The following is a 17,208-nucleotide window of genomic DNA, read 5'->3' on the forward strand; positions in this document are numbered from 1 at the left end:
CCTGTGGATCTCAGGTGCCTTTGTAAATAAATGCTGAACTGAGTCCTGAATTCTGGAATGTGCTCTGAGTTCCCTACTTGGAGGTGACCTGATGTGGTTCCCACAGGCCAGAGGTTGGATGTTGGGAGTTGTTTGTCACCAATTCTGGAGTCTGGCGAGGGACATGAGGTGACTTCACGTGAGGTGACGTTTTCTGCGCTTCAGCTTTAGCGAGAATTTTATGCGTTCGCCACAGATCGCAAATGCAAGTTTGGAACTTAGTTTTGTCATCAATCACCCGAGTCAATTTTCCATCTGGGTGGCTGTGCTGTAGGTTCAGTGATATACAGCTGCAGCGATGGGAAGGAGAAGCTGGCAGTTTGCTCTTTTCAAAGGAAAAAAAGCCCAATTTCAAATGCATCTGAGATTTCCCTTTCATCCCACTAGAGGGGGATCCCTCAAGGTCATTTTCTCCTGTTCCTTTGGACTAGGATTTGCCCTTTCCAGAACTAGAGAAATACAAACTTTCACTGTTAGTACTCTATATTCCTTAATAATGGGTGAAAAGGAGCAGGGCACATATTAGCAATAATGAAATAAGTATTTGATAAAATAACTGGGTTGGTTAAATATTGAGAAAAATGAGTTTGCTGAGATTTTTCTATTCAGGGGAAAAAAAAGGAAAAACTTTCTGAGGATCCTTTCTCGAGGTGGGCAAATCCCTGATGATGATGAGCTGGATAAATGGTAGGATTGTGTTGTGGAGCTTCAGGCAGGTGACTGGAGCCCACAGTCGGTGCCTGTTTCCCTCTGGATGGTTTTCATGCCTCCGTGGCGCCGTATCCTGGATAAAATCCCAGATCTGCCTTGTCCACCCGATGAAATCCTGGTGTCTTGACAGTCACACGGTGCAGCACAAACTGCTTGGATGTTCAGACCTTTGCAGGATTGTCCGTGCTTTTCCCCCCAGTGATTTTAAGATATTAAAGCCATCGGGAGGGTTGAAGCTGATTTACCAAACGGGGAATGGAAAAAAAAATTCACAAATGTGTTTGGAGTATTGAACTGCCGTTGACATCTAAAGTCCCAACCATGCTGTTTTCCTCCACACTCCAGCAATCAGGACATCCAGCAAACCCATAAAAAACCAAACTAATAGCATGAATATTCAGTGACCTAGAATACTAATTATTGTCATGAATATTAATGTGATCGGACTTGCTTTTTCCTCTTCTCTTTCTCTCTGGCTCGTTTTTTTTTTCCCCCTCTATTTTTTTTTTAATTTTTTTTTTTTCCACTCAGCCGGCTCTAAAGATGGACCATAATGAGAGCATTTAAGAGAGAGAGCGCTCTCCGCCGTGACAGGGACCGGGGTAATAAGGAGAGCTTGATTAACGTGGTGCACTTGGGGGAGAGATGAGAAGATTCACGTGGGCCTGTTGTGGGGGAGGCAATGAGGCACCGGCGGCTGTGTTGCTGCTCCCTCAGATTAATGAGGCCTAAGAGTGCATTAGGAACAGTGACAAAGGTTTGATCTAATGGGCTCAGTCATTTTTCCTTTGAGTGACAGACGCACAGAAGTAATTGGCTGTGCAGAATGGCAGCTCATTGGCAGTACTTAAGGATACATTATCCCCGTTGTGTGGCCCGCAGAGGCTGTTTATCAAAACTGCTCACACTGCAGACATGCATTCACTTAGCTGCTGTTACAGTGGCAATAGCTATTAAAAAAAAAAAAAGGGAAAAAAGTCATCTCACATTCGTATCTATTGTCTCTTTTGCGAAAATAAAGTTTCTTTGTTCTGTTTCCTGAAGAGGCGGTGAATGCCAGCAGTGGTCCCTCCCCACCCCAGGAGGCTCTGGCAGGGGTTGGGAAGGGTTGGAGCTCGTGGGAAGCTCCCAAAGTTAGCCCAGTTCATCTCAGCAGTCCTGATCCAGCACACAGGTAGGACCTGCCACCCTCTCTCCAATTCTGTTGTTAATAATTTCCACAGACAGTCGAAGGGATTAGGAAGCATTTTACATCCTCAGGGCCCTGCACATGCTCTGCCCTACCTGCCCCAGAATGATTTGGATCTCTGCTGTTATTTTTTGCAAAGTTAAATCCACGATTCCTGTCAGGATTCACAGCCAAATAAGAGCAACACAAAGCAGAGTTTTTGCCAGCAAAACACTCACCTCTGGGTCTTAAAGCTGCAGTCTCTGAACAAGCAGATAACCTCAATCAGGACTTGTCCAGAAAGCCAAGTATATCTTATTTATTACTGTTATTTGTTAAAACTACAGAAAAATAATAATAATACGCCTGCCAGGAAAGGAAAGCAGGCTTTGATCCCAGCAGAGTAAATAGTCGGGGATCTCAAGCAGAAGCCTGTGGTGAAGGTCTTGGGTTTAACTTTCTTTTAGAAGAGATGTCTCCTCTGATGACTTAATTTTCCTCCACATTTACTGTGTTGCTTTGGCATGCTCTGAGAATAATAGCTTTCCTCGTTATATTCCCAGCACCACGTCCTTCACTGCCAGGATATTTCTTGGCACTGCCTTGTTTGTTCATTAGTATTGACCCCGCTCGGTTTGTGCGCTGCTAATCGAACCCAGTTCGGCAGGGATGGAGATGGAAGGGCTTCCTCTAGGAATAGCTGCTTGTCCTTAAGAATTTTGTTCAGTAAGTAAATGCTTCTGGGAAAAGAAACAGTCTTAAAACTAAGTAAAACTCACAAGTGAGTTTGCTGCTGCAGTGTTGAAAGTGATTGTCAGCGTGTTGAGGGCGACTTCCAGCACTGGAACCACAGTGGTTTGGAAATATTTTTGTCAGAGTCACAGTGGTGTGGGCTGGAAGGAGCCCAAAAGATACCTGTTTCCAGCCCTCCCTCTCACTCATTCTTGTTTTGTGCATAGGGAACCTCAGGTAATTTTAGGTGCCAGATAAAGCCAGAGCACAGACCATGTGCTGCTGTCAGGATGAACCAGAATCCATGGCAATACTTGAGGGAACTGTACTCCCTTCAAGAGCCTGGCTGTGACATTTAGAGCTCTTCAGGTCCCACAGTCTCCTCAGAATGTGGCCAGACACCTGGGCAGTGCCTCCCTTGCCTGCACGGGAGAGGCAAGGAGCTGTAAGTAGGTGTTTTCCCAGATTTCAGTGCAGCACACAGTTGATCTCTAGAGTGGGCACAGAAAGCAGGATGCACTTGGAAAAGATGGATGTTGAGGCAGCACATTAATAGTAACCAGGAGAGCCATCCCCAAATGTTCCTGGTCCCAAGGTTCATTTCTATAGGTGTAGGAGAGGCAGGAAGCACAACTGGGATGGTCAGATACTTTTCAGGAAAGGTTTTTGCACTGGAAAGGTTTCTTCACAACTCTGGGAATGAATTCTGAGAATGATGAACAACTGAGGGTGGGAAGGGAATGCAATGGGGCTTCTCCCTTTCCACCCTGAAGAGACTCGAGGAAGCAGTGCTGGGTGTGGATTTGGAAGGGGCATCCACAGCCAATCTAACCTACTTGACAGTGCCTGGTGCTGAATTAGAGGGCATTTCAAGAATAGGCAGAATTCCTGCAACACAAATTGACCCAACATGATTTGAAACAATTAACCCTCTGATATCAAGAGTCAGGATTTCCTGACCCACAACTCTAATGTATTTTTCATTAGTTCTAACAGCTGGTGAGCGCAGCCCTCTGGCCTTAAGAGGTTTATTTCCTTCTCTTTTTCTTTTTTTTGGAAGAGAAACTCGTCATGGATACGAGGAGCTTGGCACAAATGAAACATGGTGAAAGCAGAGCAGTAGGGCTGCAGTTTATCTGATTCGGTCTTTCTGTGCAGCCCCCTGCAAGTCTCATACGCTGCTGCTTCATGGAAAAATATAGTTCTGCTTCACAACTCCTGCACTGACTGCTCATCTCATAAATCCAGCAGTATATTAGTTGCACTTGTGAATGTAACTTCTGGTAGCTGATTTGTTTGGAGGAAATCACAGACGTGTCTGCAGCGGGGAATGGAAATCATTTCTGCCCAGTATCATTTGTGTCACTTGTATCTCACTTCTCAGGGTGTGCTTGTGAATTATATTCGTTCTGCATTTGTAATTAGTGGGTGGTGTAGTTGGTGAAGGCTTGAAATGATGTGTCTGTTCCACTAACCTGTGATGATTCACAGGATTATTAAGTTAAAAACCAGCAAAAGAGGGATTGCAGACATTGCTGTCCCTCGTACCGCTCCATTACAGGAGCAAACGTGACCAAAACCCTGAGTGGTTTATTTTTGTTGGACAAGTCACTGCATATATGTAAGACAGCATTTCTATTAACCTTAATTGCATCTTTTATTACAATTTTTACAATAGACCTTTTACCTTTTGGCTTTTACCTGCTAGACACACACTGTCCACATCTTGTCCAGTCCCCTGTTTGTGTGAATCTTGGTTATTTCCATTTCATTTCTAAGTCTTGCATTTCTGCTCTGTCGTTTTGGAAATCCCGAAGGGCTGTGTGTGAGAAGCCAGAGTGACTCCTTGTTCTCCTTCTGCCCCCAGTGTGTGTTTCAAGCCCTCAGCTTCTCCATACGCAGGCACTCCTCAGCTTAATTCCTCTTGCCTCCACCTGCTCTTTGCAGCGATTTACACTGAGTCAATGGGTATTTAAATGGGTTTTTGTGTGAGCACGCTCACTTTTCTTAGGGGCTCGTCTGCTGAGCAGCGGCCAAACCTGGAAATTACCTTGAATCTTAATTTGGATGGGTTTTGTGGGGCTTAATTGTTTGAACGTTTTGTAAGCGCGGCTGTAACGGGGTGTTTTATAACATCAGAAAAGATAGTTTTAATAAAGCTGTCTAGAGCTAGAAAGAGGAACTCTTTCTTTGATGCTCCTTTGGTAGATGAAAACATTTTTGTTCAATAGGAGACCAGCATCTTTTTTTTTGCTCATTTGAGACAAGTTCTGGCAACATACTGATATTCATTCAAATATAAATGCCATATTCCCTTTGAAATGCAAATTGTTTAAAGAAAAATAGCATATGGTAGAGGTAAGTACCTTTTCAAATCAGCTCCCACACTTTAGGGATGTGAGTACAGCTAAAATTATTCTTTGGAAAGAATCTGGAGCCTTTGACACATTGAAGCTTGAACTAATCAAGGCTTCCCAGTAAGCATATACACATATCCATATCAAGGAAACAGTGCTGAGAATACATGGATTAGCATAGTAATTTAACTGCCCCCTGCTAATCAACTTAAGCAACCAGCTGATGCATGTAGGATGCATTTGAAGAGGCCACTCTTTCACAGCTCCAGCATGGGCCAGGTATCAGGCCAGGAGCTCAGGGTCCAGCGAAGATGGGTGTCTCTCTGTGGATAGGGGGACAAGAGGTGCAGGATGTAAAGGCTTCGTGTGCCTAACCCAACATACAGACTTTGCTTTTCATGGATCACACAACCACAGAATGGTTTGGGTTGGAAGGACCCTTAAATCTCATCTGGTCCACCCCCCCTGCCATGGCTAGGGACATCTTTAGCATTTGCACTGAGTGCTGCTGGCCTCCTCTTTTTCACTGTGTCCTACTTGTCTGCTGAAGTCTGAGGTGGTTTCTGGATTTATCCGTGAGGAAAATTAAAGGACTTTTGCCAGGTCTGGTTTGGGGTTTGTCCACTGCAAATGAGAAGAACTGTGGGACTGTGTTTGAGACACAGCAAGATCAGCAGTCCTTGTTTTGGGCTGGCAGCATTAGTGCCTGGGGATTCATGTCCTGCATTTGGACTGAGAAGTGAAAAAATTAGCCCTGGATTGGGAAATAATGATTTTAAAATAAGGTTCTAAGTAGCAAGTTTGTGCTAGAGCTGGATAGATCAAGGAGGGGGACAGGAAAAGAAATGCACACTGTTTTTACAGTCTGGCCCTTCTGATAGCTGCTCATGGATTCTGACTTGATGGTCTGATCTGTCACAAAAATACACACCTTGCAGTGTGTACAAATCCTGAATAAATACTACTATAAAGGATAAAGGTTACCAGGCTATGGCAGTAGGAAAGAGGGAGCTGGACTGGGTTCATCACAGTTCAGTACAGTGTCACACACAGTGGCACCAGTTTTGTGCTAGCAGCCCATGCCTTTGAGAGAGGTGCAGTGGAAGAAAAATTCTTCTTTGGTTCCCAGAATAAGTCACTTCTCAACAGGTTCATGTCACACCATGGGGTTGGAGTTTTCTCAGATGGTGTTGAGCTTTTGGGCTGACCTGATGACAGACAAACCTTGATGTCCTCTTTCCAAGATTTTGGTTTTGCATCATGGGTAGAAGGTGATTGGACACTTGTGCTCAAAAGCTTATGGCCTAGGTGGAAGATGGCAGCGTAAAAATATCACTGCTTGTGTTGTGCCTATGTTGGCCTAAATCTCAAGTTTGTAGAACCCACTCAAACTCTTGTCACTCACATCAGCCATTCTCTTTAATTTGGTGGCTCATCAAAATAATTTATCAGTATTCATAGTTTTTCTGGATTGTGAAAACCAGAGGAAAAGGGGATTTCAAAGCAAGCATCACAGAAGTTCATTTGGGAGGAGAGATTTAAGACAGCACAAAATACAACTTTTGTCAGCTCATGTTTACATTTGCTGTTGTGGTTTTAAAATACTGAATTACAATTTAGTCCTCTGCTCTGTAGTCTCATGCCTTGGGAGGTCCCAACATGGTTCCAAAACCCACCTTACTCTTTGCATAATTAAACAAATTAGTTTTTCTGTCTGTATTTCATGTCTGCAAAGCAGGGATTGCCAGGCAGAAGTTCTGGAAGGCTGAGTAAGTACATTGAAGACACAGATACTGTGATGGATCTGTGTTAAGGACTAAAGAGGAGATTTTGTCTTGGGAAAGGGGAGGAGAGAAAGGGACAATTATGCCAACTCTAATAAACACAAAGTAGTTCACTAAGCTCTGTTGTCTTCCCAAAGGCTGCTCTGGGAAAAGACATAATGATAGAACTGGGAGTCAGGAGATCTGGGTTTTATTTTCAAGTCTGCCACAATCTTCCTTTGTGGCCCTGGGTCATTTAACCTCTGAAAAATGGGGGAAATGATAGCAGATAATTAACAACCTCACAGGAGCATTGAAAATTAATTCATTAATTTTTCTGAACTCATCAGTAGAAGGTGCAATGGAAATGCAAAGTGTGAGGGTACGTTATAATATTGGGTCTGTTCCTTTCCCTTTGCATGTGTTTTTTAAGAGTATTCTTCAATCCATAGAGGACCTGTGGGGCACCTTTAGAGAGCCTGCCATGAGGAATGAAACTGGCACTGTAAATTCTTTGTGGCTTTATGATATGCAAGGCCTGTGCTAGGAATGGAATAAAATGTGCTCAGAACCCAAAACTGTGGAGCAGGTTTTGACCTGTAGCAAGTTGTAAGTAAGACCATCAGAAACCTGAATTTCTGGAAAGGTTTTAGTTGTTTCTACTCTAAAATGTATTCAACCAGATCCCACCTGTCCCGTTTTATGGTGAGAAACATGTCCCTGTCACTCCCCCTCGCACATAGCTCCCAGCATTTTAATGTCCTAGGCCTCAGTGATCATGAAAATACAGAAGTGTTTACTGGGTAAAGGCTGTTCTTTGTGTCTCCTTTTGTGTCACATTCCTGGGGTGAGCCCCAGGAATGATACTCACAGTCAGTCCAGTGTGTGCTTTGTGTCATGATGTTGTTTTAAGATTACATCTCTAAGAAAGGTCTTTTTTTTCCCCGTGGTCTCTCAGTGCTGGCAGTCATTTGCTCCCCGTCACTGTGCTCTTGGGGTGTCAGGTATTATTTAGAGGTGGATTGGTTTAAACTCTTGGAGTTGGCTCAGCTGTATGAAACAGTGGCTTTTAGGAATAAATTGATTTTCTGTGTACAGTCTAACAAACAGAGAAGCTCCAGAGAGTGTGCCTGGTAGCAGGGTGGTGTTTCCCTGAAGGTGAATGAACTGAATGAGGTGATACCATGAACAGTTTGGCTTTTTTGTCTTCTTAGCTGGATTTGAGCTGATGTCAGGACTGTCAGCTCCAGCGCTTCAGAGAGGGTCGTTGTGTGGGTGAAGTGACCCCCATTCCTGCTCTTTTTAAGACACCCCCCCATCCATCCTGATGCAAAATCCCTTTTGTCCTCTCTATTGACACGATTTGTTTTCCCTTTGTGCCTAGGGAACGTGACTACTAGCACATCTGTGTCTCAGATGGCCAGTGGGATCAGTCTGGTGTCCTTCAACAGCCGCCCGGACGGTATGCACCAGCGCTCCTACTCGGTCTCCAGTGCAGATCAGTGGAGCGAGGCCACAGTCATTGCCAACTCTGGCATTAGCAGTGGTAAGAAACCTGCAGCTTGGGGGGGTCACCTGCTTCGGGGTCAACGGGGAGTTTGGTGCTCTTGGTTCTTTTTTTCAAAAGGGAAAAAAGAAAATGGAACGGTGCCCCCACCCCGTTGTGCTGTTGGGTGCTGAACTTGCAGTGTATGAGGGGAAAACTGGAATTAGGAAAAAGGGAATGGATGGATGCAATACTTGTTTTATGAGTGACAGGATAAGGGGGAATGGCTTTAAACTGAAAGAGAGGAGGTTCAGCTTGGATATTAGGGAGGAATCCTTCCTTGAGAGGGTGGTGAGACCCTGCAGAGGTTGCCCAGAGAAGCTGTGGCTGCCTGGGAAGTGTCCAAGGCCAGGCTGCATGGGACTCAGAGCAACCAGAAAGAATTCCATGGTTCTTTCTTCAACATGAAGAGCTAATGTAGTTAAAAGACTTCTTAATTCTAATTTCAAGTGCATGATCATAGGATCCCAGAATGGTCTGGGTTGGAAGGGACCTTTAAGCCCATCTTTCCCTGCCATGGGCAGGTTGCTCCAAGCCCCCTCCAGCCTGGCCTTGGACACTCCCAGGGATGGAGCAGTGACATAATGTGTGATGTTTGCTTGATGTTCAGATTCCTTGCCCTGTGTGATGGGTATTAGCAGTAAATGACCCTCCAGATCTTATGCTCAGCGAGACCTTTCTCTGCTGTGCTCTTGCTCCAGTGCCTGCACACTCCTGGCAAAGCCTTAGTGTTTTCTCTGTGGAGCATTTAACAGCATTAAAGGGAGCAGACACTGTTCCTGGTGGTGTTTTGGAAATATTAGATTGTAGCAATAATTGTTTTTAAAGGGTAGATGTGATACTTGCTACCAGAGCAGGGTGAACAGGTGAGGAGAAAGGGGAGGAATGCTGTTTCTGATGCCTTCCCCTAAAATGGGAACAATTAGGGGAATATGGGAACTATTTCACATGTCCCATATATATCTCTGTGTCTTTATAAGGTCTGAATTTGAGTATAGCCCTGAGAGCATTTCTGGGTTTTCCAGCAGCTCTGGACAGGTTTTTAGTGCCACCTTAGGAGAACAGAGGGTTTAAAATCATGATCACCTTGTTTTAGAGTGGCATAAACTATCAAATTCATGCTTACCAAAGCACAGACGTTTTTCTGGAGCTGTAAACATGAGGGCAGCACCTTCAGGAGAATTTACATTAAAATGGTCCAGATTTTGCTTAAGAATTTTCTGCCTGAGCCTTGCAGGAAGGCAGGGATGTTGTGAAGCAGCACAGTGAAATAAATGCTCCAACCCTGTTCTCTTCTGTGCTCACCAAGCTCACCCACTCCTGGTTAAGCTTTTAGGGGAGGCAGCATTGCCCTGCATGGATGCTGAGCTGGTTTCCCAATTAAAATCATATTTTCTACCTCTTTTTCCTGAGCTGCTTTGACATTTTAATCCCCCCCAACTCCACCTCCCTTCTGAAAAGTTAGACCAAAGTTTTGGCTTTTTTGTGCCTTCTATCCTATGGCTTTTCTAAGACAAGATGAAGAATGTTGAGTGCTGGCTCCAGGAGGAAAGCAGGAGCTGTAGGCTGCAGTCCTGAGCACCTTGACACATCTGCAAGCAGGTGAGCAGGTGCCATCCCCATGCCAGATGTCCCAAATGAGGCTGCAGGGCAAAAAAATCTTCAGAATTCAGTGAACTCCTAAAGCAGCATGTGAACAGAATCTTCAAAAGTAGAAATAGCACCAAAATTCCTGCCTTTTGCCATCCCCTTGAAATGCTGTATTTGTGGGACTTGCCTTTTGCTCCTGCTGCTGATCCCGAGCTGGTTTGCAATTCCTGGCAGAGGGAACCTTTTCTCTCACCCCAGCTCTGCACTCCCCTGGATGTGCAGTTTCTGACTTGACATTCATATGGGATTACTTCTGGCTCAAAAGAGACGACAGCCAGAATTACCTGTTAAATACTTATTTTGAAATTGCAGGTGACTGGTGGGTACTTGTGAATAAGCCTACCTCAAATCATTTCTTGCAGATTTAAAACAAAATTTTAAGAGGTTGTTTTTTTATAAATATGAAGGGAAAATTGGATTAAAAACGAGTTATAGGCAACTATGGGTCAGCAGACTCAGAAGTATTGCACTAAAACTCCTACAAAACCTCAAGAATAATTGATTGCTCTGAGTGTATCATCTTTGGGTAAGCTCAGAGATGTGTCCTTTATGTTGGCAAGTTGACGCATGAAAAACCTTTTTAATTTCTGGGGGTTTTTTCTCCATTAAAAGATTTTTGAATTTTAGTCATAAAAAGCTAATACTGTGAAAGCAGCAGGTATGGCAAGAAGCTAAGCATCTTTTGGAATTCAAATGCCAATGTACTGGAGAATATGCCTGCTTATTGTCACGTGGTTTTATTGTAGACAAAATAACATATTGGGATTCAATTTTTCTCTGCACCTTTTTTTCACATTAAATTAATACTTTGTGTGGCTCCAGAGAACTTTTCAAAGTCTTCCAAACCAGACCTTTGGTTTCCTGGGGCTTCTGTCTTTTAAGCAGCTGTGAACATCTCCTAATTAGATAAATTACTTTGTAGTGGGCAGAGCCACAAAACAGGAGGTGCTGGTTAAATTAAAGGGGAAAAATAGAAAAATCCATTCTCTGAAATGGAATGCCCCACTGCTTTATGACTATTACTGTTGTAAGGTTTTACATTTAAGTACCTGAGGTTTAAAATTAAATGTCTAATATAATTTGGCGCTGGTAACATGAAGCCTGCGACTGCCCTGGGAGAAAATCTCGACAGCTTAGTTTGGTGTTTCAAATTGCTGCGTGCTGGATAGTGAGCAGCTCGTGCTGCTGGCTCACTATTTAGCTCAGTCCCACCTGCTGTTCAGCATCATTTCCAATGCAGGAACATATTTGCCTTAAAAACTCCCGAAATTTCAAAAGGCTGTTCCAGCAGCACATGAAAAATTAATTCTTTCTGCCTTTTTTCCTCTTTTTTTTTTTTTTTCCCCCTTCTCCTCCATACTCTTGTAAGTGCTTGACAGAAGTAATTTTAGCAGCGAGGGAGAATAAAAACTGGGGGCAGTAAATCCCTGTCCAGGAAGCTCTTGTGTAGATTCTTTATGGACCCAGAATTGATCTGCGTGTCAGATCCTGATGTAGTTTCAACTGTTTATCACCCTAATGGTGCTAGAGAGACCATGAACATCAACTTATAATCCCCCATGAAAGAAATTGGTGTTTGCAGTCAATGAAGGAGCAGCTCAGCTTTATTGATAGATTTGGAACAATTACTGCTGCTCCAGCTATTGGCCCAGAGGTTTTCCTGGATCCCACTGGAAGCCTGCGATGATTTTTCCTCTGATAAATCTTCTCCTTGATGTTTTTGGGGTTTTTTATCACCCAGAATTATCTGTAGTTGCTCATTGCTGGGTAACAGGAGCGTTTCTGGTCTCAGGGGAGCCATTTGTGACCTGTTTGGATGTTAAAGTTCTGTTCTGGATTGTGCATCCCACATTTCCTCCTCTGTAAATCCAGCTCTTATTTTCACAAAACCACAAAATTTTTACAGTTGGAAAAGCCCTCTAATATCATCAAATCCAACACTGCCAAGCCCACCACTAATCCCTGTTCCTAAGTGCCAAATCCAAATGTTTTCTGAGCACTTCTGGGGTTATACTCCACCACTTCCCTGGGCACCCTATGCCTGACCACCCTTCCAGTGAGGACATTTTCCTGACAGGAGGGGACAGCCAGGGGGGTCAGGCTCTGCTCCAGGGAACAGGGACAGGAGGAGAGGGAACAGCCTCAGGGTGGGCCAGGGAAGGTCAGGGTGGACACCGGCAGGAATTTCCCCATGGAAAGGGTGCTCAGGCACTGGAAGGGGTTGCCCAGGGAGGTTTGGAGTCCCCATCACTGCAGGTGTCCAAAGAAGAGCTGGAGGTGGCACTCAGTGCTCTGGGCTGGAGACAGTCACAGGTTGGACTCATTGGCCTTGGAGGGCTTTTACTATTCTGTGATTTTAGTGGTGCTGATGCCCTAAAAAGATGGGTCTATCTGCTCTTCAGTCTTCACAATTTGTGCATCTCTGAAGAGCCTGATAGATAGACCCCCGAATTTGCCATCAGAAGTTTTTGTGGTGCCAGGAACCACAGGCAGCTGCCTTGCAAAAGTGAGGTTTGTGAGACATCACTCTGAGATCAAGGATGTAATTTCCTGCCTGGGGATGAAGCAGCAGCTTGGTTCATTCTCTTTTTAAATGTCCTGTTTTATCATTTGGCTTCTGTGCCCTGAGACTATCAGAGGGAAGGATTCTTTCCTGAAGGATTCAGCATTCAGCTTTTCTGTCAGACCACTGCAAACAGCACTTAGCATGGGGCAGGGATTTCTCGTCTCTGGACTTGTAAATTGTCATTTGAATTCCAGCATGATGTAAAACTCTGCTGTAAATCAAATATCTGTTTAAATATCATCCACTTAGGCTTTATCACTGTACAATTGCTTGTACGGGCCATTTGAGCTCGGCTGTAATTTATGGAAGTTGTAATACCTGGTGTCTTCTGAGTTTCTAACAGTTTGGTGTTCGGGTTTATTAATGTAAAATTGAGTTCTCACTGTGCCATGGGGTGTGAGAGGTCGCTGGAGTGTTGATATTAATGCAGACCTTGCAACTTGCCTCACTTGTCTGATCCTAAGTGCTGGGAATGATTAAATGATGGAACCTTCTGCTCTGCCTTGGAAAAGGAAATGGTTCAACTTGCATCTGACATCAGAAAATACCATTTAGAGCTGTTGGGATTACACAGGCAAGTTGTTGATCAGGATCAATTACATAATTTCAAGGAGATTCATAGAATTTTGGAATTATTTTCAGTCGGAGTATACAGATAGTTTAGTTTGGAAGAGCTTTTTCCTCCTTTTTAAATACGGAAATTGTGACTGAAAAGCAAATATAGATTTAGTTTCTCCTTTTTTTTTCCCACCTGCTTTAGAGGTACTCTAGGGTTTTCTGTAGTTCTTACTACTTAATGTAATAAAATTCACCATGTATAATATGTGCACATAGTTTACATTATCTTACATAGGACAGGAAAGGGAACCTTCTTCTACTTTTCATACCTTTTTCTAATCTACAAATTGCTTTTGGCAAAATATTTTCAGAGGGAAATAATTGCAATTCAGCAGGGTAAATTCTGCTAGCAGCAACTTACTATTGCCTTTGCTTTCTCAACATACTGTAAGAAAACTTGGGTGGTTATAATGCACTACTTTTTAATAATTTCTGGAAAACCATCCCCTTACAGCATGAGGTTGTGTACTGAGAAACCTCCAGTATTTAAATTTACCTGGCATTCTTGACAAGCTCTCACCTGAAATAGCCCAGTCAACCAGAAATATTTAAAAATTATGTGTAGTAATGTCCTAGGAAACAGGAAACTGGTAATTTTTTTGATTTGCTGATCCTGCAGGACCTGAGATTTCAAACTGGTTTTAATTCAGGCAGGGGACAATGGGGTTTTGCAACCTGTAGTTCCCCAGAATAATGTAAGACCTGGAGGGCAATGGTGATAAATAAGTGCTCTGAAAAGGGATTTGGAGCATTAATCCAACTGGTGCTGTCTGCCTGGGATTTTTAGGAATGTGTTAGCCTCTGGAAGCAGCAGGTCCCAGTGCTTACCCCTTCTGTTCTGCAGACCACAGGAACCTCAGCTTCATGGGAAACTTTGGGGTCACCAACCCTGGAAGTGTTAAAAAACGTGTGGCACTTAGGAACACGTTTTAGTGCTGAGTTAGGAGTTGCACCTAAGGGTCTCAGAGGACTTTCCCAACCTAAATGACTATGTGGATCTGTGCCTTTTTCCTGCCCATCCAGGCCCTGGGTGGCAGCTCAGTGACCACCAAACTGGAGGTGAACTGTTGCCATCTGGTCCCACTGGGCCTTGTATTCAGCAGAGAAGTGACAAAAATAGAGTGAAAGATCTGAAAGCAGCTCTTTACTTTGTGTCTGCGGTGGCACCAAGAGCCCCCTGAGGTCTTTACTCTGCCATGATGTTGGTTTAGGGAGGACTTTGGGTCCATGGGCATTTCTGCACAGCTTGGCTGAGTTTCAGCTGCTCCTCTGTTTATCCAGTGCTGCTGTTTAAATCCTGAGCTACATGTTTGCAGTTCTCCATCTGCTTTTCTTGTTGAAGATCCTCTTCTTTCTGCTCTCCCCCTGATTAAAACACAAAGAATTGCTGCATTCTGCAATTAAATTCTGCTCTTGATTCCAAGAAACACGAGTTTGCATCCTCAGGTAATTTGACATTGGCACTTGATGCTGATCTTAATGTTGCTCACGGGCTGGGGTGCCAAATGTCTGTCAGCAAATTGTTCGTGGGACTAAATTAACTTTCTAACTGAGCTGTAAAGATCTGGTTTTTTACAGCATTTACTTATGGACGTTTAAATACATATTTTGCATTTAGTTAGGCTTAGGATTTACACTGAAGTAAAAATGCAAACAGCATGTTCTTTATAACAGGGAGAAAAGGTGATTTATTTCTGGTTACTGATGCTGATTAATCTGATTTGATTGTCTGGCAGCGTTCAGTAAATCAGTGCTTTTTCTGCCCATAGCTGGGCTTGGTTGTCACACCTTCTCTGTTATCCCCATTCAGGAGGAAAAACAAGGGGGAAAACCCTCAAGCCAAAGCAGTTTATTTTTATTCTTGGAGTTTAGACTTCAACCTGACTGAATAGTGAGGAGTTTGAATATTGTCTTAATCGGCTCTTCCAAGCTCCTGTCCAAGAAACACTTTCTAAAAGTCAGGACTTCTCAAGGAAGGAAGCTGGAAACCCACCATGGTTCTGTGCAGCTCAGACTTTTGACATTTGACAGATACAGCTCCTAGAAGTCTGCAGAATGTATTCTCTTCTCTGGTTTGGTATTAGAACCATTCTTTTGAATCATTGCATAAAAACATTTTAATGTAAGGTGTAATATTGAAGATGTTCACTCCTCTGGAAAAGGGGAATTCTTCATCAGGGAGGCTGTCCTGTAATCTCATTTGTATTTAGAAGAGTGTAAGTTTTAAAGATTTTTATTTTGCATGTTTGCAGTTTAAGGTTGCTTTAATCTGAAATCTTTGCAGTAATTGCAAGGAATTAAATGAACTGGATTGACACAATATCCTGCAGGAGGTTATGGACTTTGAAAATAAAATCATGTTTGCAGAGAACATTATAAATTGAGAGACACACTCTCAAGTAAACATAGAGGAAAGACATAATACTGCAAGAGCAGAATGTGACATTTTATTAACTCTTTGATTCAAGTAGTATGGCTTACAAATTTGATGAGCCCAGTGAATTCTGTATTTAAGGAGCTGAGAAGGAAAACTAAAAGAGGGAAATAAATAAGTTTCCCAAATCAGCAAGCTTTTATTTTTTCTTAATCTTTTAATCTTAGTTTAAATAAGCTAAATTTACCTAATAATGTAAATTCTACATTTATTTAAAGTTTTGTAAAGGTTTAAACGCAAAGCTGACATAGCTCCCATGGGAGCAATTCCTGATTTGAGGATTTCTTCTTTGCACATCCACACTCTAGGAGTTCCAATAGATGCTTGTAATAGTTCCATTCTTGTTTAATGTACAGCCAGGAGTGCAGTGCTTTGTTTTGTAGGGTCTGGAGCAAGAGTGTGCAAGAAACACACTCAGTGCTTTTATTCCTTCTCGGGCTTAATGAAGTTTCTGTTCAATGAAGAACAGAGCAGTTGTCTCCTCAAGCGTGGCTGTGGCCAGATCCCAGAGTGTGGGGTTTTTTAGGGATGTTGTGTATTCCTTACCTATGGAATCCAACACTTCAAAGCTGCCTCAGAGCACACATGGCTCAGGCAGTGAAAGAAGCCTCTGTGCCGGGCCCTGGCCACAACCTGGGGATTGTTGGGGGCCAGCTGGAGCTCAGAGCCCTACCTTCCCTTCCTGCAGGTGGGACAGCTTCCCCTTTCAAGTCCCCAGGCCCTTCATTTGTCACAGTTGATCTCATCCCTTCATGCAGCCGTGGCTGGGAGGAGTATCCAATGCACCCCAGGCTTCTCTGATGAAGGGCCCTGACTTATTTATCCAAGGGCTAGAAACAGGGCTTGATTAAACTTGAAAATTAAAAAAAAAAAAGTTTGTTGATGGCAGTTACGCCACCTGACACCTCTGAAAGACAGAGCTTTGTGTTTTAAGAGCTTTGCTGTTCAGCTCTGGGTCTCTGCCATAGGAAAATGTTTGATTTTGCCTTTGATTAAGAGCAGTCTTGGTGTTGCTGCCATTATTTCTCTTCCTTTCTGACACTGCTGCTCGTGGCGTGCATTACCAGGAAAACCTTAGCTTTTTCCTGCCTAGCATGATGCAATTAACAGCCAATTTGCTGTACAGCAATTATTCAGCTTTAATTGGAAAATGTTAATAGTGAAAGTCTCTTGATTTTTTTTCCCCTCCAAAACACTGATATTAGGGCTCGTCACTGAAGTCTCGTGGACTGACAGTGGAGAGTTTCCTAACCTCTTCTCAATTACCACAGAGTGGGTTTGAAGCTTGAAGTTATCCACAGGTTATACAGACGGAAGGTTAAAGTACAGGAGTAGAGACGAGACATCTTTCTGGCTCTGAGCATCTCTTTGAAGAGAGTCAGTTCTTCCTCTCTGTCTTACTTTGCCTATCTTGAAACACAAGGTAAATATTTTAGTAGGAAGTGATTCAGTAAGCCATGGATTCATTATTTTCCAAGTGCCTGGTGACCTGCAGGCTCTATTTCAAAGCAAAATGTTGTTCAGTGAGGATTTTTTAATGCAATGAGAAGACAGTGCTGATGGTTAGATGGGGTGGAGCTCTACCCCTCTCTGTGTAATCAAGGTGAATTTATTATGCATCTGA

At 43.3% G+C, this 17,208-nt stretch overlaps 1 protein-coding gene across 9 annotated transcripts in view; it reads left to right on the forward strand.

Moving 5' to 3' along the window:
• The window catches only part of AGAP1 (ArfGAP with GTPase domain, ankyrin repeat and PH domain 1), a 306,094-nt gene that overhangs the window by 199,892 nt on the left and 88,994 nt on the right, over positions 1-17,208 (forward strand). For 7 of the 9 annotated variants that reach the window (XM_033064417.1, XM_033064424.1, XM_033064418.1 and 4 more), the window contains one exon: positions 8,155-8,316. The exons of the other annotated variants lie outside the window; for them this stretch is intronic. In XM_033064417.1, coding sequence (XP_032920308.1) covers positions 8,155-8,316 — 162 coding nt within the window. The remainder of the gene's footprint in view (positions 1-8,154; positions 8,317-17,208) is intronic. 9 annotated transcript variants of the gene reach the window in all.

This window comes from Catharus ustulatus, chromosome 7 (genome assembly GCF_009819885.2).
Source record: "Catharus ustulatus isolate bCatUst1 chromosome 7, bCatUst1.pri.v2, whole genome shotgun sequence".
NCBI classification, from domain to species: domain Eukaryota; kingdom Metazoa; phylum Chordata; class Aves; order Passeriformes; family Turdidae; genus Catharus; species Catharus ustulatus.